The 21,056-nt window shown below is 57.7% G+C and overlaps 6 protein-coding genes across 6 annotated transcripts; 3 read left to right on the top strand and 3 right to left on the bottom strand.

Moving 5' to 3' along the window:
• Positions 1 to 33: 33 nt before the first annotated feature.
• Positions 34 to 1,800, bottom strand: ACA1_321950 (tyrosine/serine phosphatase, putative; the record flags this gene model as incomplete). The annotated part of the gene is made up of 6 exons (XM_004348622.1): positions 34 to 388; positions 477 to 709; positions 799 to 920; positions 982 to 1,169; positions 1,256 to 1,417; positions 1,649 to 1,800. The coding sequence occupies 6 exons, from the start codon at positions 1,798 to 1,800 to the stop codon at positions 34 to 36; spliced, it is 1,212 nt and encodes a 403-aa protein (XP_004348672.1).
• A 450-nt stretch (positions 1,801 to 2,250) lies between these two features.
• On the top strand, positions 2,251 to 2,829 carry ACA1_321940 (uncharacterized protein; the record flags this gene model as incomplete). The annotated part of the gene is made up of 3 exons (XM_004348621.1): positions 2,251 to 2,459; positions 2,531 to 2,604; positions 2,699 to 2,829. 3 exons carry the CDS (start codon positions 2,251 to 2,253, stop codon positions 2,827 to 2,829), a joined length of 414 nt encoding a protein of 137 aa, XP_004348671.1.
• A 106-nt stretch (positions 2,830 to 2,935) lies between these two features.
• On the bottom strand, positions 2,936 to 4,216 carry ACA1_321930 (transporter, major intrinsic protein (MIP) superfamily protein; the record flags this gene model as incomplete). Its single annotated transcript, XM_004348620.1, has 4 exons — positions 2,936 to 3,111; positions 3,218 to 3,349; positions 3,436 to 3,732; positions 3,862 to 4,216. 4 exons carry the CDS (start codon positions 4,214 to 4,216, stop codon positions 2,936 to 2,938), a joined length of 960 nt encoding a protein of 319 aa, XP_004348670.1.
• A 780-nt stretch (positions 4,217 to 4,996) lies between these two features.
• On the bottom strand, positions 4,997 to 8,709 carry ACA1_321920 (Glycerol phosphate dehydrogenase 2, mitochondrial, putative; the record flags this gene model as incomplete). Its single annotated transcript, XM_004348619.1, has 18 exons — positions 4,997 to 5,098; positions 5,178 to 5,273; positions 5,362 to 5,437; positions 5,509 to 5,601; positions 5,682 to 5,806; positions 5,880 to 5,958; positions 6,136 to 6,212; positions 6,279 to 6,433; positions 6,666 to 6,762; positions 6,847 to 6,909; positions 6,945 to 7,013; positions 7,036 to 7,170; positions 7,250 to 7,350; positions 7,436 to 7,505; positions 7,569 to 7,715; positions 7,986 to 8,120; positions 8,223 to 8,414; positions 8,536 to 8,709. The coding sequence occupies 18 exons, from the start codon at positions 8,707 to 8,709 to the stop codon at positions 4,997 to 4,999; spliced, it is 1,986 nt and encodes a 661-aa protein (XP_004348669.1).
• Positions 8,710 to 9,495: 786 nt separating this feature from the next.
• ACA1_321910 (uncharacterized protein) lies at positions 9,496 to 15,047 on the top strand (the record flags this gene model as incomplete). The annotated part of the gene is made up of 20 exons (XM_004348617.1): positions 9,496 to 9,603; positions 9,755 to 10,157; positions 10,200 to 10,347; positions 10,445 to 10,601; positions 10,733 to 10,929; positions 10,998 to 11,118; positions 11,249 to 11,381; positions 11,455 to 11,572; positions 11,688 to 11,838; positions 11,932 to 12,165; positions 12,283 to 12,472; positions 12,563 to 12,708; positions 12,806 to 12,885; positions 12,959 to 13,133; positions 13,177 to 13,294; positions 13,409 to 13,739; positions 13,936 to 14,269; positions 14,341 to 14,443; positions 14,606 to 14,722; positions 14,812 to 15,047. 20 exons carry the CDS (start codon positions 9,496 to 9,498, stop codon positions 15,045 to 15,047), a joined length of 3,600 nt encoding a protein of 1,199 aa, XP_004348667.1.
• A 793-nt stretch (positions 15,048 to 15,840) lies between these two features.
• Positions 15,841 to 20,681, top strand: ACA1_321900 (protein kinase domain containing protein; the record flags this gene model as incomplete). The annotated part of the gene is made up of 8 exons (XM_004367441.1): positions 15,841 to 18,018; positions 18,151 to 18,258; positions 18,324 to 18,390; positions 18,482 to 18,549; positions 18,639 to 19,147; positions 19,399 to 20,017; positions 20,084 to 20,231; positions 20,314 to 20,681. The coding sequence occupies 8 exons, from the start codon at positions 15,841 to 15,843 to the stop codon at positions 20,679 to 20,681; spliced, it is 4,065 nt and encodes a 1,354-aa protein (XP_004367498.1).
• Positions 20,682 to 21,056: the final 375 nt, after the last annotated feature.

The following is a 21,056-nucleotide window of genomic DNA, read 5'->3' as shown; positions in this document are numbered from 1 at the left end:
CAAGACGAGAAGAACACGACGGTGGGGTTGATCTCAAAGGGTGGAACTTCTGGAGGAGTCCAGGCTCCGTTTTGGCGAGCGCAAGACGGCGTCTTTGTTTTCGCGTCGTTGCTTGGTCGGCAGTCGCGAGATCTCGGAGCCCGATGGTGCTCGCCCGGCCGTCCAAGCCTGCCCTCCTCTCTCGATCTTGTCGTACCCTCGCTTCTGCTCGATCTCGTCCTCGTTGTTGGTGTCTCCATCGCTGTACTCTTCGTCGCTTTCGGGGTCCACCATCAGCGCCTCGCGCAGCTGGCGCTGGTGCTCGTGAGTGAATCCGATGGCCACCAGGTACCCGCGCACATCGCCGTACGACTCTTTGATGTACTCGAAAGTCTTCTCCATCGCGTGCCTGATTTGATTCGAGGGCGGCGTGAGGAATCAATTGCAGAGTTGAGGCGAAAGGCTAATCAGAAGTGCGATGCAGGGCTGGTGTGTACCGCGGGGTGCCATCAAACTCCTCGGAGAGACCTCGCTTTCGGTCCTCCTCGGCGATCAGTTCCAGCACGGGTGCGAGGTAGGTCTCCGAATCGGCGTAACTGTCGAGAATCTCCTCCTCGCTCACCCCGCACACCGATTGGATGAGGGCGGCGATCAGGCCCGTTCGGTCCTTGCCAGACGAGCAGTGGAAGAGTACTGGATGGTTCTGGGGATCGCTGCACAGCATCAACACCTGTGCACGCACGCATTGAAGCCGCAAGACGCAGGAGGAGTGAGCTATACAAGCCATGCGGTATGGTTCATTCATGAGAGCTGAATAACCTTCTTGAGTAGGGCCGCCGATTGGGAGAGCATGAGTATGTACAGGCTCACGAGGCCGCGCGGACTCACCACCTCGCGGCAGAGCATCGCCTTTGCGGATTTCAACCGGCCGGTGTCCTCCCCTGGGGATTGATGCCGTCAGAACTAACCCTCACGCTTTAGAGAGGGGGGAAGGTGGTGTACCTGCGGCGAAGAAGGCTCGGAGGACGCGGGCTTTGGTGCCGGGAGAGGCGGGCAGCACGAAGCCTTTGAAGAGGGTCGAGTAGGAGAGGACGTTGGTGTGGAACCTCTGTCGCCCCTCAGCAGCCCGCTTCTGCGTTAGTGGAACCGTCGGATAGACCTTCTCCACCTGCTTGTCGTGCTCGTCAGACCTGCATCCGACCGTTCATTACCACACCCGCTCCACTACGTCAATCCAACTTTCCTTCGCCAGTATTGAAAGGGCTACAAGCAGTACCTCTTCTCGGTGTTGGTGCGGAGGTCGATGAGGGTTTTGATGTTGAGGCACTCGGCCCAGAGGGCGAGGGTGCCCTTGATCACCTCGTCGCACGTCACTTTGCCCCTCGACACCGCCGCACTGCGGTACACCAGCCCTTTCCGCATTCCGCTCTCTCCGCCTCTGTGTGCGCACGCCATTTCGTATTTGTAAGAATATATTTATTTATTTATTAGAAATTTATTATTATTATTAATAGCGGGCGAGCCTCAAGGAGAAGTAGTGCACGTGCATAAAGCAATAGCCCGCATGTGGTCTCATAGCAAAAGATGGGGAAGATGAAAGGCAACATTACAGCAAAGAAGGACCACGAAAAGAGAAAGGAAGGAGAAGTTGGGAGGAGGGGGGGTTTACTTGGGCGTGCAGGCAGCGACGTCGCGGAAGTTGTAGAGGACGGACTTGCCGGCAAGTCGCACGCACGCGTTCTCCTGGTCCCATCGCACGTCCTCGTTGTCTTTGTCTTCCCATTCCTCCTCCTCATCCCTTTGTTCATCTGCCGTTCGCATCGCTTCCTCCGACCTGTTCACGGGTTGCCGGCTCTTTGTGTTGCTTGATACCTGCCTGCGCGACCACCAAAATGAACTCTCTCTCGGAAAGGGAAAAGAAAAAAAAAGGAAAAGAAACATCGAAGATTGCTTCGACGCGAAGACTTGAGATGAGCTCGTCCACGGATGAGTTGAAAGCAACACTTGCTCTTCCCGGCAACAATGTACGTGCTCGCCACACTTTGGGCGAGCAGCCAGGTTCGTGACGGAGAGGGGGGGGGGATTATTACAAACACGCGCAGGCGTGCTTCGAGTGTGGCAAGTCGGCCCCCACATGGGCGTCTGTGACGCTGGGCGTGTTCATTTGCATCAACTGCTCGGGCAAACACCGCTCCCTTGGCGTCCACCTCAGTTTTGTTCGGTTTGGACCCCGCCCCTTTGTGGCCCCGCGTCTGGGCGAGAGCGTGCCTGATGGTGGACGTGCTTAGGTCCGTGGAGTTGGACAAGTGGACGGAGAAGCAGACGACATCGATGCGACTTGGCGGGAACAGGCGACTGGACGAGTACCTCAAGGAGCACGACCACTCCTCGCTCTCGTCCGACCTGCAGCAGAAGTACGACAACACCGTAGCCGAAGACTACCGGTTCATGCTGGCCACGGAGGTCGCACAAGCGCTCGGGTACCGTTCCCCTGTGCAGCTCTCTGGCGCGTCGTGTGCGGGGCCATTCCTGACTCCTCCTTTTCACGCAGCCTTCCACCACCCGAGAAGATCGTACCGCGAGAGCGCCTAGCCACGCAGAACTCGGCCCTGAACAAATACAAAGGTACAACGAACTCCACACCCACGCGTGCGCGCACACACTGGCTCATAGGCTCGCCTGCAGCTACACTAACGCACATATCCGCCCGCTCGAGTAGGAGTGCAATCCATCTCGAGCGACCAGTTCTTCGGCAAGACGGACATTGCGCCTCGACAAGGGTCCACCACGCACAACGGCTACCAGCGATTTGATGATGATGGCGAGCCGGCCTGCTGCGGTTGCTGCTGAGCGTCTGCACCGTGCGACGAGTGGGCGGGGACCTTGAGTCATTGCGGTGTACAGATGAAAGGTGAGGGAGGAATTATTACAGAGCTGAGTGACCCTAGAGCGCTGCTCAGATCTTGTGGTGGGTGAGGGTGTAGGAGACCCACGCGAGCACGGCGCCAATAGGCGGGCCTACAAAGTAGATCCACTGGTACTGCCAGTAGCCGCACGCGATGGCCGGTCCCAGACTTCGTGCCGGGTTCATGGACGTGCCTGTGAGATCGCCGCCCAGCAGGATCAGCGTTGCTGGTGGTCACCACCGCGGTTAGCGGAGGTCCACCAAGACGCTCGAGCGCACAGGAGCGAGCACGGGCCATGTGGGGCGTTGACTGAAAAGAGTGTGTGGCCGTACCCACTGTGCAGGCCACGGCCAGGGTGGAGAGGGCATTGCGCTCCTTGGATTTGGAGTGAAGGCCGGTGGTAAGGATGACGTAGATGAGGACGCCCGTCATGATCGCTTCCATGCAGATGGCCTTCCATATACCTATCGTGCGGCGCAGCGCGGTAAGAATCGTGTGCCATGTGTGTCGTGTCGTGTAGTGCCATCCTCACATGGGAGGAGGTGCGGACCCATGGGGTTGTGCCAGGCCTCCTGTACAGTGGTGACGGCGCAGTTCATTTTCTCGGTCTCGGGGAGTAGGAGGAGCATGAGGTAGGAGGCCACGGTCGCAGCGAAGCACTGCACGAGGGTGTGCAGCACCAGCAGACTCAAGCACGTCACCCCGCTCAAAAACATGACCAGGCTCACCACTGGATTGAAGTGCGCTCCAGAGAACGGCACGAAGGCCTCCACGATGAAGATGATCACCAGAAAGAACGCCATCGAGTTCACCTCCTTCGTCGCTCCCCGCACGCCGATACCGCATCCTTGTGTGCACACGCCGACCGTCCGTGCCGCGTCAGGCCCAACACACCAGGAAAAAAAGAACCAAGAAAAAAAGAAAAGCGGAAAAGGAAAAGAGGAACGACGAAGGAGAAAAGTGAGGGGGGGGGTACCGACGAAGACCATGAGGAAGGTGCCGAGAAACTCGGACCAGAGGGAGATGCCCCAGTCCTGCCATGTTTGTCGGTCGCCATAGAGCCACACCCGGCTGGAGCACAGGTTCTCCGCGGTGCAGGCTGACGCAGCCTCTTGCGAGGCGAGCGGCTCGCTGGTGGTGAAGTCTTTGAGGTGGCGCAGCTCGTCATCCGTTACGTGCAGGGCCGTTGCGCGCAGCCCTCCTTCCTCCTCGCCGGTGCCGAGGCAAAGGGGCGGTTGCTGGATGCAGCCGCCGGCAGTCGACGTAAGCAGGTGTGCTCGTTCGGTGGGGTTGGTACGGAAGGCCGCCGTGAGGCGCTGTACGACTGACATGTCCTCCTTCGACTTCTTCTTTTCTTCTGCAAGCTTAGCTAGGGCGGGATGATAAATTTCACACCACCAGAACTTGCACGCGTCCTGGCCGCACTCGGCTTACTCGGGATGACTGCAGCAGAACCGATTGGCGGGGCTTCACTTGTCTGGGTGGGTGGTAATTCCAGCGTGGCAAACAACCACAACAACAACTCGAACAAGTCCGCAAGGGAGTGGGCGCCCCCTTGATTGATAGGGGAGGCGCGGCGCGACCTTGAGCACCGTGGCCCGCTCGTGCAACGCCTCTCTCACCACCTGGTACGTCCTGCTCGTAGTCCAGGTTCTCGATGGCCTGGTTGTTTACGTGGAAGACCCCTCCCCTCCTCAGATCGCGGTCAAGTCCTCCACTTGCTCTGTCTGACACACTCCATCCATCTTTCTCTCTTGGCAGCTTGCGTGCGAAATCTCCCATTGGCATGCCCACCTGGAGACTAGAGGGGACTACATCAAAGTCGCTGCACGACATCAAGTTTTCACCACTGCGGACCAGCAGGTGTTCTGCTCCCCCCACACCACACCACTGGTCCTTTGAACCTTACTTTGGACTCACATCTCCACCACTCTTTGCCATCAGCTCTCCGACATTGTGGTATGAGTTGTGGGTAGTATTCCAGCAACAACTCGAACAAGTCCGCAATGCAATGGAGTGGGCGCCCCCCTCAACAAGACAGCGGAAAAGAAAGGTCGGGACTCTCTTGGCTAAAGCTCGATGTTGTTGGGAACGAGCGGGGTAGGGAGCACTCACAAGCCGCCAGCAGATCGGTGGGTGGGGATCTTGCGTTCCATCGACCGGGCGCGGCGGTACTTGTCGCGTTCCTCGTGCGTGTCAATGGCCGCCATCAACTGCGTTACCCAAAGGTACATAAGTACCACAGTGGTTAGCTGTGGGATGTCAAGTACAGACATTGTGAAGTGCTTGTACCTCAAGGAACTCGTTGAACTCGATCACACCATCCTTGTTCTCGTCGATGTAGTCAAGCCGTGCATCGATTTCCGTGTCTCGCATATCCTTCTTCTCCTGCAAACGAATTATATTAGTTTGGCACAGCGCCCAAGATGACGATGTACGTGCAATGCTGCGGCACGTTGAAGATTCAAGGAGGCACCGATTTGACGAATTCCTTGAGCTTTTGCTTGGAGATGTGGCCCTTGTGCTCAGTATCGATGGCATCAAAGCATTCTCTGCACCCGACCAATCTCGTCATCAGCGATAGAGTTAAGGAGAGATACAATACTGACGGCTGAAGGGGTACCGGTAGTGGAGGATGTCCATGTTGTTGAAAACGCCGCGCGAGTTGATGTCTTCCAGGCCCATGGTACGCAGGAACTTCTTGGTGTTTTCGTACCTGAAGGAGAGCCGTCGGGTTCAAGCAAATGAGAGACAGGAACAGCAACAACGCCAACCAAGCCAAAGCCACGGGCGTACTCGTGCTTCTTCCTGGCGTCGTCCCAGCGGAGCTCTTCGGCCATGATGTCAATCACGCGCGGCAAGACATCCAAAGCCACGTTGGCATTCAAAAACGCCAGACGCGTGCGACGCGCCAGTACGTCCTAGCGGAGGGGTAGGATCGAAATTGCCTTAGCCGAGTCATGGCTACAGGACCTCCGGGGGGTTAAAGCTCACCTCTGCCGTGCAGGCGTACTCGTGGTGCACGGCGTGTCGGACTTCCTCCTCGAGGTAGGGATAGCCCTCGGCCAGCGGCCTACCAAGCACTGGCCACCTACGGTGTGCGGACAACGTGTGCAATTGGGTTGTTAGCGCTCGACTTCACCAATGTGCATGCGCTCTTTACTGATGTTCTCCAGGGCATTGACACAGACACGCGCATTGCACAACCGCGCAAAGTGTAATTGGGCATAGCATGGAGGAAGAGACGTACCGCTTGCCAGTCGGTGTCGCCACTTTAGCCACCTCAAAGGCACGATCGCCATACGTGCTGGCGAGGTGTTGTGCAACCTGGACGTATCCTCGTCAATGCAAAGGCTTGTGGTGTACACTCACGCAGGTGAATAAAGGACGCACCTCGCGCTGGATACCGTAATTTTGGATGAGCTTGATGAACATGGTCGGCGTCCAATCTCTAGCGCCAAGGAGGTACACATCTGTAGTCACACAGATGTTGCGTGGCTTGAGGCCGTACTCAGCGATCGCCTTGTCAACGGCTTCCTCAGCCATCTCTCTGAAGGTGGATCAATCTTAAATATAAGTGGATGATCCTGGATGCGTGCTGTCGTTTGAGGAGGTATGAGCAACCTGTAAGTGGTCCATTTTCCTCCTGCGATGGTCAAGAGCTTGGAATCGCTGATGGTGATGATGTGATTGCGCGCGAGACCTTGACCAGATGAAACCAAGATTGTCAGTGTACATCTTTAATTATGAAACGGTGGATCTTGATGCCTGTAAACTTACCTTGGGTGCCAGCCTTGCCCAGTTTAGTAGGATCCTTGACGAGCGGCCGGATGCCGCTCCACGCCGCCAACACATCTCCTCTTCGCACGGTGACATCCTAATTCAATTAGGGCACCAATGGAAGACGAGAGTAAGAGCCTTGCGTGTAAAAGAAGTGCTGACAGAAGCGAAGCGGCCGAACCTGGTTGAGGTAGTTGGACACCTCTTTGAGGATGAACGAGATTTCCTCCTCCAGTGGCCTCGGCTGGTCAGAGAGGGTGGTGGGAGTATCTGTCGTACCGCTGATGGTGTTCCCTTCCTGTCAACGACGATTTTGTGAGGGGTCATCACGCGCAGCAAGGTGTCGGACTGGGTTAGGGTGGCTAAGTACCCAAGGCAAAAAGAAGATCACTCGTCCATCACTTGTGGCCGGATCGAGAAGGCCCATGTCGCGGGGAGAGTAGTAATCCGGAAGTACGATATGCACACCCGCACTGGGGATGACCAAGTTCTCGCACTTATCGCCCTATGTACGCACTCTCCTATCAGTCTCCCGACAAACCAGTAGGGTTAGATGCCGGCCACTCTAGGGAAGGGACAGATACCTCATCCATTTTGCGAACTGCGTCGGTGAAGGGGCCAGTGGCATTGATCACTCCCTTGGCTTTCACCTCCCAGGTTTTCCCGCTGAGCGTGTCGCGGACGACTTACACCAATAAGAAGCATCAATAAGCATGGACTATATATCTATACGCTTAGCGTGATGTTTTGAAAGAGAACGACCAAGGTACCTGCTCCGGAGACGACTTCCTTCTCCTTGCCGCTCTCATCCGTCACCTTAGCCCGAATAAGGGAGACTACCTGCACGCAGGGCATCAACACAAAGAGCACGCACGCACACGGCAGTTTCGTGAGGGAGCGCACCTCGACGTGATTGGCCACAGTGGCCCCGTACGTGGCGGCGGTCAATGCAAGAGCAATGTTGGTCCGCGAGTCATTGTGGGCGCCGTCGTAGTATACCATTGCGCCCACGAGCGAGTCGGAGCGCAGCATAGGGAACTTTTCCAGTGCCTTGCCTGGAGGTTTTTCGCAAACCGATCGGTCAGGAAGCCAGGCCACCAGACGCAAGAAGGGCTGAGAGCCCTGATGCAGGGTTGGGAGATCGGACCTTTGGACAGAAAGTAGCTGCTTTCCAGACGCTGGCTGCCAGCGAAAACATCATACAGCTTGGAGCCTGCCCAGAAATAGGGGACCTACATTATGCCGCATGGCGCAGTCTACTTAAGTATCGGGCACATACACGTGTGTGTAGAGCAGAGAAAGGGAGGCAGCGCAACGTACCTGCCACCACTTGTAGATGGGCAGCATGATGGGCATTTGATAGGAGAGGTGCGGCGCGACCTTGAGCACCGTGGCCCGCTCGTGCAACGCCTCTCTCACCATCTTGTACTGCTCGTAGTCCAGGTTCTTGATGGCCTGGTTGTGTACGTGGAAGAAGCAGGCACAACAGGCGGCCAGGAACGTCGCGCCGCGGCATTAGTCACAGCAGGGAAGGCCACCGAGCAAAGGAGTCCCTACCTTCTCGAGATAACGCACTCCGCCGTGGACGAGCTTGGTGCTGCGCGAGGAGGTGCCGGAGGAGAAGTCGTACTTCTCCACGAGGGCGATGTTAAGGCCGCGTGTGGCCGCATCCAGGGCAATGCCCGCACCGGTGGCGCCACCGCCCACAACCAGCAGATCAAACTCCTTTCCCTCCTGCAGCTTCGCCAACTGCTCATCCCTGGATGATATCATCCACCAGCATGGAACGAAATTAAGAAATCGTTAGCGATTACAAATCGGAGAGGCTGAGAGAGAGAGAGAGAGAGAGCTCGGCATACCTTGTTGGCACGGTGGTTGCAGGTGCGGGGAAGTCGGGGATTAGCGTCGTTTTCCGTGGGCCGGTGAGTGAGGTCGACGCGTTCACACCAGTAAAGGGCGACGAGGCGTAGAGCAGCAAGCCACCAGCCGCCACCGCACTTCCTACGCCGGCGTAGATCGTGACCCGCTTTAATCGACGCCACATGTTCTGCTGCTTCTCTTCTTCTTGCTCTGAGAACTGTTCTGGTTCTTGGTCCTGTTCCCCTTCTGTGGGGACTGCGCAGTTCCTCTCCGCTCTGCTGCTCGGTGCGGTTAGCCTCGAGAAAATTGAGAGAAAATACGATTTCTCGACCTCGGCGCAGGTCTACTGAGTAGTGTACAGACGAAAAGTTGGTGTTTGTCAGGTAGACGTGCAGCAGCTGCACAACTTGCTGAGCTTGCGGTAACACTTGAAGAGCTTCCACCGTTGCCGCCACGTCAGCCCTGAAAGGCAGGCAGGTATCATGGTGAGACCTATGGTTGAGTCCGAGAGAAGGCAGGAGCGTTACCCTTGGTCATCTTGTGCGCCATTTTGGCTTGCTTGACCTTGCCCATAAGTGGCACCTTCTCGGAGGCATTCTTCTTCTTGCTCTTCTTCTTCTTCTTCTTCTTTTTCTTCGGTGTGTCCTTCGTCGTAGCTTTCTCCTTTGCCACTTTGGTGGTGGGCACCGGTGCGCTGGCGCTCATTGCCGGTGGTTGTCGAACGGCGTGTGAACCACTGCCGCCGTTGATGCCCGCAGCAGTAGAATAGGTGGTGGGTACTGCCCCTCCAGAGGCCACCATACTCGGGGCTACAGCCGTGGCCTTCTTTGTGTCCATCGGTGGTTTGTGCCGAAGGGCGCCCAAGGAAGAGAAGAAATTGGCATAGAAAATCATCATTTCCCGGCGTAAGGCGGTTTCGTTTCTTTTTCTTTGTTTTGAACGGGGGCCACTCGTGTGCACGGGGCAAGTAATGGAGGAGAGCGACACCGCCGCCGCCAAAGAATGGGTTGCCACTGAAGGGGAGAAGGACATTCTGCAGCGACTCAACGGCAATGATCCTGCACAACAACTCCGACAGGTGCCCCTTCCCCCCCATACCATTTCTTTTTTTAAAAGAAAACAGGCCCTAAGCCTTCGTTTTGGGCGTCGTCTGTGTACGCCGCCGCTCTGCTATCTCCAACGTGCGAGGTCTATTATTAACAAAGGCGCCTCATCCTTACTCCGCTAAGGTGCAAACGCGAGCCCACTTCGGAAGGGACCTGGTGCGGGTGCTGCTTCACGCTCTCGAAGAGGAGCTCTCCTCCTCGGCGCCGGACCAGGCTTTGCCTCTGCCGCTCAAGTTGGTGGTGGCCAACGCGCTGCAGGACCACATCCGCACGCGCTGGCACGAACCGACCATGCCTGCCGAGGACAAGCAGGCCATACGCGAGGGCCTGATGGATGCCCTCTTTGCACCAGCGCCAGCGGCGGCCAGCGCAGGACAGGGCGCCCGAGCCGAACCTTGGCGTACCATTCTCCATGGTTGCGTGCAGCGAGCGTGGGAGGACGATTGCCACGCTGCATCGCCCTGCAAGACCTTCCTCGACCGAGCCATGACGATCATCTTGAGAAGTGCAGCCTCCGTCGGCTCGGGTCACACCGTCGCCGCTAACACCGGTGACTCGGCTGGCGAAAGGGGACAGACGAAGGGTAAGGAAAAGGTGGTGCACCGCCGCTCCGAGAGTGATGCCGACTCGGTACGGCAACAGTCACCAGTCGACGGCCTCCTTCTCGAAGAAGCGCTTGCCGTTTTGTACAACCTCAACAAGCACTTCCAATATCGGTACAGTTTCTTCTCTCGAAGACCGCCTCTTTCCCGCGCGCGCGCATGTTGCGTTGTAGCCACCACTCATCTCACTCAATTTCAATTGAACACACAGCACGGCCTTCAATTCGGTCAAGCTCGAGATCGTCGAGCATGTGCTTCCCGTTTTGTTGAAGCTGTTCACAAGGCTCATGGAGGATAAGGCCAAGCTCGAACAACATACCACCCACATCCAATATCTGCTCAAATCCTATTGGGCACTCTCCCGCATGGTTCCTCCTCCTAACCCTTCGGTGCACCGGCGTCTCCATTTTTCTTGGCTCTTTATTGCTATGTGGGTGCGTGTTAGGAGTTGTGGAAATGTGCGCTAACTCTTCGATCCACCACACCGATACGTGCGTAGGGCGGAAGCATAGCGGAACAGAGCGCGGAGCAACAACGCGGGTGGAACGACCAAATCTCTGCCCTCGTCGACGCCACCCTGCCCTTTGAACGGTGGGATGTGTGCCCCGCGGATGACGACCTCTCCGCAGCTCAGCTGGCTTGGTGGAAATGCAAGCGATACGGCTGGATCGTATTGACCCGATACATGAATCGGAGGTTCGTGAGTATCGTGAGTGTGGCGAGTGTCGTGAGTGGCCACTCACGAATCGTTATACCACTCCCAGAGCGAGAAAGCAAGCAGATCGATTGGGAGCCGACGAGCGTATGCAGGCCCTGACCAAGATCTGCCTGCGATGCCTGCACGACTACTGTTCCAAACAGTGGAAACTCTCGCAGCCCGTCGTGGTTTCGCTTACAGCATTTCTGTTGAATTGGTGCCCACCTCCTGCCAACACCACTACTCATACTGACACGTTGATACCCGTGGCCCCGCTGTTACTCACAATGACATGTTGGCTGCAGCCTGGCACCGAAGGACACTCGAGCAATGATGCTCGAGGGTCAGGCTGATCGGCTCATTGACGATCTGGTCTCCATGTGCCAGCTCTCGCCTGTGCATCTCCAATTATTCTACGAACAACCGCTTGACTACTTGCGTCAGGAATATGGTACACGTCGTTTATTACAGCTGTCTTCCACCACAAGTTGCACTCACTGTGGTGACCTTTTGCGCCTCTACAGACATGGACAATATGTTCTCCAATGCCGCTTCAGTAGCAAAGAACCTGCTCAGTGATGTGCTGCACGATGACGTTGTCTTCGAGAAGATTCTTGCACGGGTCGAACTTGGGCTGAGAAGGTACGCGTACCCAAAAGCAAAGCCCAACGAAAGGATACGCGCATGAGCTCACTCACCCATTGCGCTCTGCTGCCGTGATTAATGGTTATTTTGTGCTGCGTGGGTGGCGCAATAGTGCTGATATGTTGCAGAAGGATGCGGCGCTCAGCATTCTCGGGTACATCTACTTCAAGGAAGATAGCGCTGCTTCAGCAGCGCGCATACTTGCCGAGCACGTTCTTCCCATCGCCCGTGACCAAACAGCCGACACTCTTCTCCGTGCCAGGGTACCATTTCCTTTTGCCTGCATTTGCTTGCCGTGCAAGCGTGCTGCACGATTGAGCCAAATAATCCTGATGATCATCTTTTCCAATTGCTAGGCCTGTTACGCTGTCCATGGCGTGAGTCGGGTCTTCCTCGGCATCGCCCATTTCACCAGCGACATTGAGGCGGTTGTGGCTGAAGCAACGCAAGTCATGCTGGTCTGCATGAAAGACGATGCCATCACCGTGCAGTTCTATGCAGCCATGGCCATCTCGCAGCTCGTGTTTGAAACGGAGAGCTCATCGGCTTTCATGACTGCTTTCCCCTGGATCCTCGAGACCATCATCAAGGTCCGCACACAACAAACAACCGGCCATTACTGCCTCATTACATCGGCTGGAGGGCAACCAACCAGTCTGGAGAGGCGCAATTCTTACCCCCTTACCTTTCTTATCGCGCAAGATCAGATCATCGAGGCGGTAGGGAACGACGAGCTGATTCCGGCGCTCAATTCGATCATCTCCCATCTGAATCTGCAACAACTGACCCAGTACGCGGTGGTACTGTGCAAGCACCTCACGGACGCCTTCAGCAGGGTGGCGAGCCGCGCTCTGGAAGACGACAACAGTGCTATGCTTGCCGTTGGCTGCCTCTCAGGTGCCGTTATTTCGCCCACGCTCAGCCGTGTGGACACGCCAAAGGCCTTTTGTGTAGTAATTTCCACAACCCACATGTGTGTTTCTGCAGCCTTGAGCGGAGTATTGGACTCGCTGTTCAACGTGAGACCCAAGGAGCACGACGATTCGGTTGAGTTCCAGCAACAGGTCGCAGCAGTGACAGCACTACTTGTGCCCTGGCTACACACGCTTTTCACCGGCCCTGGCGACAACATCGTACGATGCGCACACAGGACACATACACACACACACACACCGACGCGCACTTTTCCTCCCACAGCTTAACTCTTTCTTTCAATTGTCGCTACATCAGGTCGAGTTTGTGGAAGAGCTCATGCGTATACTGTCCTATCTCACGTTCCACGTCGTTCCCACTCCGGAAGACCTCTTCAGGTGCGGCGCCTAAAGCTGACCGGACAATTGCACAACAAATTTCTAATGGATAGCTCCGTTGCCTATCAAGCAGCTTGTTCATACCCCTGTGCGAGCTGATCACGAATCAGTACGAAATGGTCGATTGGCTCGATGAATTATCCATGCCCATGGGCAACTTCATCGCCAACGGCACCGCTCAATTCCTCAGCGAGAAAAGGTACATCGACCACTACTACCAGGCCTGTTCTCTCGCGAGCACATCCACAGTACGCTTATCCCCTGCCCTTGATGGCTGTTTCCCCTCCCAAGGACGAAGTCTGTCTGTCTGACCACACCGTGCTCGCCACGCATCAGCCCGACTTCGTGAACACGATCATTGTTCGGGCTTATTGCCGCATGGTGGGTGAATTCTTTGAGCACAGCAAAGGTACGTCAGAGTCCCCCCCCCCTCTCAATGCCTACACGGGCCGAACCATGAGCGCTCACCGGGGATCATCGGGTGATGGTGTTGTCTTTGGGTGCGTTCGACAACTTTGTTCAGAATACCCGGGATCAATCGACGGCGAGGTGGACAGGTTCTTGCAGCTGGTGGTGCGACAGCTTCCCAGCATCCGTCCGATCGAGAACAAGGGTCACGTGCTCGTTTGGGGCCTGAGTGTGGTGGCCCACGCACTCTACTACAATCCCACCATCACCGTGCAGTGCCTTGCGCAGCACGAGCAGCTCGACCTGGTCTTCTCGCTATTCTACGACCACTCGGACCTGGTGATCAACCGCTTCATGAAGAGCTCTCTTCTCGAAAAGGTGTTCGTGGCTGGCTTCTGCAGCCTTCTCTCGACCGTGCAGGAGTCAACGCCGCCGCAAGCTACTCGGTAAGTCGATCCATCCTTTCTGGGCACCCTAAGTCTCATTGCCCCCCCCCTCCGCCCACAAGGACCTGCATGCCTAATAACCGGTCTGGGCTAATGGCGCGTACGTGCGGTATGTCTCCAGAGCGCTCTTACCATTCCTACTGCGGCTGCTGGCCAAGCATCACGACCACTCAGTACAGAAGGCGAGGAGAAAAAGGATGTGGTCTTCCCACGACGGTGAAGAGGCCTTCAGCGAGGAGCAGGAGATGGAGGTTAGCGATAAGGACGAAGACGGAGAAGAGACCTCAAGCAAGCGGAAGAGGGAGGACAGCGTTAGGGGGGACTCGCCCGTCTTGCCCGCCAAGAGAAAGCGAAACGACGACTCGAGACTGGCGTTGGACGAGAGCGGTGATGCCATGGAATTCCTCACTGACCTCTACGAGGACGATGCGGCCGAAAAGGACAGCTTCACTATCGAGGAAGAGGGTAATGGCGAAGAGGAACTAAACGCCATGCTGCCAACTGCCGAGGGCGCCTATTTCGATCCCCTGGTACGCCCCTTTAGCTCTATGAACACTGTTTGCAACTAGGTAATGGTTGCTGCATTCTCACTTGCATGCAGGAGGACGAGGGAGGCCTGTTTGACGCTATGGGTAGCATTGTCGAATCTCCCACTCCAATGACGTCCCTCGATGTGTTTGGCATCTTCTACACCACAATTCAAGGTAAGTGGAGCAAGTTTCATGGCTGATGAAAATGATTCCCCATAACGCCAAGTCGTTGGCGTGCGTGCGTGCGTGCGTGCGTGCGTGCGTGCGTGCGTGCGTGCGTGCGTGCGTGCGTGCGTGCGTGCGTGGCTAATATTTGCTGTGCGAATCATTATGCAGAGCTCCAGACCAGAGATCTGCACACATACCACCTGCTCAGTGCCGCGTTGGACAGTAAAGAGCAGCAGATGATGGATGGTTTCTTGCAGCTGGGTGCTGAGCGAAGACAGCGCGTCAGTACGCATCCTCTCTCTCTCTCTCTCTACGAAAGAATAGAAAAAGCACCTTTGGTGTGGAGCTAACCATGCTCTCGTGGGTGCGCACAGAGTCCCTCAAGCAGATATGCGTGCAAGCGATATGCAGCTCCCCTGTGCTGTACGCCAAGGCGGAGCAGGAGGCCAACTGCCTGCCAGCTACGGTGTGGAGCGATGTGCAGGCATATCGACAGGTCACCAGCCAAGCGACAGCCAAGAGGAAGGGAGGGTTCTTATCGCCCCGTAAGCCACGTCACAAGAGCAGGGCCTCTCTTCGCTCCTCTTCGGCGATGGATGACGAACTCTAGGGTCGTCCAATCTCCTATCTCCTGAACTGGAATCATAAATACATCCTGGTGGTCGAAAGCGACACCTCCTTGTCATCCATGTAGCTATCGCCCACCAACCGGGCAAAATGAAAAGGATTGGGAAAAGATCCGCTAAAAGAAATATAAAAGAAAAAGAAAGCACCTCAAGATGGATTGAGTGCGCGGGGCGTGCGGCATTGCAACTCACGATTCTAGTGTATGCCCTCTCCCCAAATGTCAACTTTCGCATTGACCAAGATTAAAGAACTGCATCTACCTGCCTGCTGCCCGTTACCGCAGGTCCGCGAAACACGCGGCTCACTGTGTTGCGAGGTTTCAGTAAATACTCCTCTCGTTTGGCAGCTGTCAAGTGTGCGGGCCGCGACCCAGAGGCGTTGAATGATCTTGCCGCCACACGGTTACCCCAAAGGTTACGGGCAAGCCACAGTTTGGGTGTGGCAGCCAGCCTTGTTCTGGTCAAAAAAGAAGCAGGAATAACCGGTGCTGTGTGCATGCCTTACTGGCGGTCAGCCAGGTCCTGTCATCCACTTGGGGGGGGGGTGGTCGCTGCGTGTGTGTGTGTGTGTAGGCAACAACATTTCCTGTCACCACCAAGCACCAGCACAAGCACACGCTCCTTTTCATGAAGGCTGATCAACCCGCGCTTACCGCCATCATTCTGTTGTGCTTGGTGACCGCCTCCCAAGGTACGAAGTGTACTTGTGCGTGGCTCCTTTGTCTCTCCTTTCAACGACTGAGCCACTTACTTGCTCGAACACAACTTACCTCGGTAATGGGGGCTTTCTTGTGCTTGCGATGTACATCGGCAGGCGCATTCAACCTGACCCTCCTTCACACGGCTGACACCTCGTCAACTGTCACCGCCGCGGATGACTATGGGAAAGCCTGCCAGCCCGTCAACGACTCCACCTTCTCGTACACGAGCTTCAGCGACGTGAACTGCTATGGCGGCGCCGCTCGCATGCGCACCCTCATCGAGCGCGAGGGTGCGCGATCCAACCACGTCTTCCTCGTCGACGCCGGTATCAGCCTTGCATACTCCCTCTACTTCTACCTCTACAGCTCGCCGCTCATCGCCGACTACTTTGGCCTCCTCGGCTACGATGCCGTCTCCTGGCAGGCGGCTGACCTGGCCAGCCAGCTCCACGTGGGGGAGTTCATGCTGCGGGCCCACGACAACAACTCGGGGATGCAGTTCGTCTGCAGCAACATCCAGGGCTTCAACGCGCCCGCAGGGACCACCCTCTCTCGCTATTTCATCAAGACCTTCGCCGACACCGGCCACGAGGTGGGCTACATCTCGACGCTCTCGGCCAACGTCGCGTCGATGATCCGCGCGCCCAACGTCAGTGCCACTGACGAAGCCCAGGCGCTGCGCGAAGGTCTGGCCGCGCTGGTCAACAAGGGGGTCGACAAGGTCGTGGCCACCGTCAGCAGCAACGTCACGGCCGAGCTGGTGCTCACCTCCGTGCCAGGCATCGACGTGCTCATCGTGCCCGGCCAGCTCCAGTCCAACAACGCCTCCGGCTTCCTTGCCAGCCGAGTCGGACCCTATCCAATGGTCTACGAGACAGACTGGGGGCAGCCAGTCCTCGTCGTGTCCTCGGGCACGTTTGGGCGCCTGATGGGCGTGCTCCACATCGAGTTCGACGACCATGGGGTCATCACGGCGTGGTCGGGCGACTCCGTGCTCATGGACGACTCGGTGCCAGCCGACCCTTCCCTGCACGCCCAGCTGCTCAAGTTGGACCAGTCCGTGCAGGCCAGCTTCGGGACAGTGGTCGGGTGGACTGCGGTCAACCTATCGTACGACACTCAGTGCCTCCATGGCGAATGCGGCGTCGGTGATTGGCTGAGCGACTCCTATCGCGCATACGCCAGCGGCTCCCTGGGTTATCGCGTGCCCATCGGGCTGGCCAACGGGGGCGCCGTGCGGGGCGCCATTCCGGCCGGGCCGGTGACTCTGGGCCAGCTACAGCTGACCTTCCCTTTCGGCGCCAACGACCTCTACGTCCTCCGCATCCTCGGCCTCGACCTACTCGACGCGCTCGAGAACGGCCTCTCGCTGGCCACCGACCCCACCAGCGACCTCACGAACGGCGCCGGGCGCTTCCTGCTCCCCTCGGGTCTCCGGTTCTCGTGGAATCCGACTGAGACACTGGGAATGCGGGTGGTTGACGCCTACGTCGAGGTGCAGCAGGACGTGTGGCAGCTGCTCCTGCCCAACGAGAGCTACACTGTGGCCACCGACAGGTGGCTGGCCAATGGCGGGGACAACTTCACGATGATCCGGGAGCGCGCCACCCAACGCTACCCCGCGGGCGGCAACGTGAACGCGGTGCTCTTCCAGGCGCTCGCCGGCAACGCGACCGGTCTGCAGACCCAGCGCATCACCACGACCAGCGCGGCGTCGCGGCGCACCTGCCTCGCGGCCGACGGCTCGATCTGCAGCGGCAACGGGTACTGCCGCACAGGTGAGTGTCATTGCACAGTCGCCGAGGCATCGGGCACACTGTGCATGACACGCCCAGCCCAAGCCGACTCCTCAACAGACCACGCCATCGCCATCTCGCTGGGCGTCGTGCTGCCACTGTTGGCGGCCGTCGCGGTTACCGTCGCGGTCTGCGCCCTGCTCGTGCGGGCCAAGAAGAAGAAGGAGAGCGACAGCTGGGAGATCGACACGTCGGAGCTGGACATGGGCCAGCAGCTGGGCGCCGGCGGCTTCGGCCAGGTCTACCAGGCCGTGTGGAAGGGCACCGACGTCGCGGTCAAGGTCGTGCCAGCGGGCGATGTTCAGCAGGGCAAGGCCGTGTGCAAGACCTTCAAGCACGAGGTGCGGGTGATGCGCGAGCTCAGGCATCCGAACGTGGTGCTGTTCATGGCGGCGTGCACCAAGCCCCCAAGACTGTGCATCGTCATGGAGCTCATGGAGCTCGGCTCGCTCTACGACGTACCTCCCCACTGCACCCTTCCTCATTTTGGATCTGACAAAAAGGCCACTGACCTGGTGTGTGGGCCGCTGAATGCACAGCTGCTGCACAATGAGCTGGTGCCGGCCATTCCGCTGCAGTTCTGTCTGAAGGCAGCCTTTCAAGCTGCGCGGGGCATGTACTTCCTGCACTCGTCCGGCATCGTGCATCGAGATCTCAAATCGCTCAACTTGCTGCTCGACAGCAAGTGGAACCTAAAGGTACAAACAAAAACCCCATTGATGAACCGCGAACATGGACCTGTGGCTAAAATATGGAGGCGCAGGTCAGCGACTTTGGATTGACCCGGTTCCGGACCGACCTGAAGATGGCAACCGGCTGCAAGGCCCACGGTAACCCCACCCTCCTTCTCCTCATGCCTGTATACAGCTGCTTTGTCCAACAATGACCTCGAACACGTCACGGTGCGTGTCGGTGGTCCAGGCACCATCCACTGGGCTGCGCCCGAAGTCATTGAGGAGTCACCGCACATCGACTACAGCCTGACTGACGTACCTCCTTCCTGTGTCTTGATCAGGGCATCACTGACTCACTAAGTTGATTCTGGCATTGTTGTCGTCTTGGGCCAACCGCTCTGTAGGTATACTCGTTCGGGGTGGTCCTCTGGGAGCTCCTCACGCGAGAGACGCCCTACAGCGGAATGAGCCTGGCCGCCATCGCCGTCGGCGTGCTGCGCGACAACCTCAGGCCGGCGCCGCTCGATGAGAACCCGACCGCACAGAGATTCGAGCCGCTAGAGGCCATCATGGTCGAGTGTTGGCATCGGGACCCGGCCATGCGCCCCTCGTTCCACGACATCATGGGCCGCGTTTCGGCCATCGGCCCCAAGCCCGACGACGCCGCAGTGCGCCTGCAAAGGCAAAGCAGCAGCAGCAGCAGCGAAACTTCGCTGTCCTCCGACCACTACTCGTGGGGCCTCGACTCCCTGGCCGCGCCGGCCACCGACGTGGCGGTGACGGTGGCGTTCAGTGATGTGGCCGACACTGCCATACTCTGGGAATCGAATCCGCAGGCCATGCGAGAAGCCATGCTGTGCTACAACGAGCTCCTGCGCAGCCTTCTGGCTGCCCACCACGGCTACGAGGCCACGTTCGCGCAGGAGCCGCATCTGGACAGCGGCGAGGGCTACTTCTGCATGGCCTTTACCGACCCCGCCTGCGCCCTGCGATGGTACTCCCCTCCCGCCACCTGTTCAAAGTTTCAATCTCCTTGGCTTGACATCTGAGAACTTTCGGGGGGGGGGAGGAAATTAGGTGCGAGGCTGCGCTGGATCAGTTGAGCTCCGTTCCATGGCCCCGGCCGACATGTGGCCAACCTCGCGTGCGGTTCGGCGTCCACAGTGGTAGCGCAACACGCCACAGGGACCCGGTGTCCAGTCGTTGGGGATACAGCGGTGCGGCTGTCAACGTCGCCCTGGAGCTCACGCAGCACGCCGAGGGCGGCCAGGTGCTCGTGTCCGACTCGGTCGTATGTGCCATCATCGCTCAGCAGCCAAAGGTGGACTTCGATCAGCGGTTCCACACGGTGGGAGCCGTTCACGTCGAGGCCTGCGTTGCCGATGACCTACTCGACTCAGGAGCCGACACCGACTCCAGAGCGACACAAGCCGTCCAAGTGTTCGAGATGCGGCCGCTGGCCGCCGACGCCGACGACTCGATCAACGAGCTGGGTGGTAGCAAGCGACAGCTCGAGCGGGTCGCGATTGGAAGCGCCAACGCGTGCAGGTACATCGTGGCCCATGGAGACCTGACGCTCAGCGACCAGCCCGCCGGGCAGGGCGGCCACGGATGGGTTTACAGAGGCCGATGGCGCGGCATTGAGGTGGCGGTCAAGCGGCTGGCTGGCAAGCGGTTCGACGAGGAGAGCCGTCTGCGCTTCCGCGAGGAGGCGGCCCTGCTGGCTCAGCTGCGGCATCCGCACGTGGTGCTGTTCATCGGCGTGTGCCTGCGCGCGCCCAACGTGTGCATCGTGACCGAGTGGATTCCGAGAGGCTCGCTGCGCGACGTGCTCGACGATCCAGCGCAGGAGCTGGGCTGGCCGCTGCGACTCTCCCTGGTGCGGGGCATAGCCCTCGGGCTGGCCTTTCTCCACTCATGCGCGCCACCGATTCTGCACCGCGACCTCAACTCGTCCAACGTGCTCATCGACGACTTGTGGAATTCAAAGATCGCCGGTACGTTCACTCTCTTTCTCACCAGTTTAAGGTGGTGCATGGCTTACACTACTGGTTTCTCGTCCTCATCCTACATTGACAGACTTTGAGCTGGCGCGAATGAAGCAAGAGAACGCCACGACGATGCCCTGGTGCATGGCACCAGCGTGGACGGCGCCCGAGATCGTGCGGCGCGAGAGATACACAGAGCCGGCCGACATCTTCTCACTAGGCATCATAATGTGGGAGGTGGCCACACGCGAGCTGCCCTTTTCCGGCGACGAGAACGCTCGAGTGGCCCTCCACATCGTTGAGGGCAAACGGCCCCCGCTTCCGGCCGGTGTGCCTCCTGGCTACGGTGAATTGATGCAGGCTTGCTGGCACGAGCAGGCACTCCAGCGACCCAGCGCTGAGCAGGTCGCCAACATGCTGGCGCTCCTGGTGCAGGGTGGCAACCATTCTGAGGTGTAGGTTGGTTTACCAATTTGAAACAAAATCCTCTCCACATCCTCTTGAAGTGGTGTACATAAAACACAAAATGATTACAAGGAACATAGGAGGAAGGGGAGTTTTTATTTTAGCATTGAACATCAGGAGAGGTCAAAGACTGAACAACTCTGACCCAGGTCTGTAGGCAGAAGAGAGGACCATCAAGGAGGGGATTAGTGATGGGGTGAGCTGTGAGACCATCAAAAATCATCAAGTCACAGGTGGGCTGGGAAGAAGTTGTCAAGCCAGCATGAGCTTCAAAGAGCTCTGCCCATTCCTCAAGTTAGGTCCAGTCATTTTGAAAAGTGATTTTGTTTATCAGTTTAACCTCATAAAAATGGTTTTGTTAACACAAAA

Source organism: Acanthamoeba castellanii (assembly GCF_000313135.1).
Source record: "Acanthamoeba castellanii str. Neff unplaced genomic scaffold scf7180000084457, whole genome shotgun sequence".
Classification (NCBI taxonomy): Eukaryota; Discosea; order Longamoebia; family Acanthamoebidae; genus Acanthamoeba; species Acanthamoeba castellanii.
Note: the sequence above shows the minus strand (reverse complement) of the source record. Positions and strands in the feature narration are given on the sequence as shown.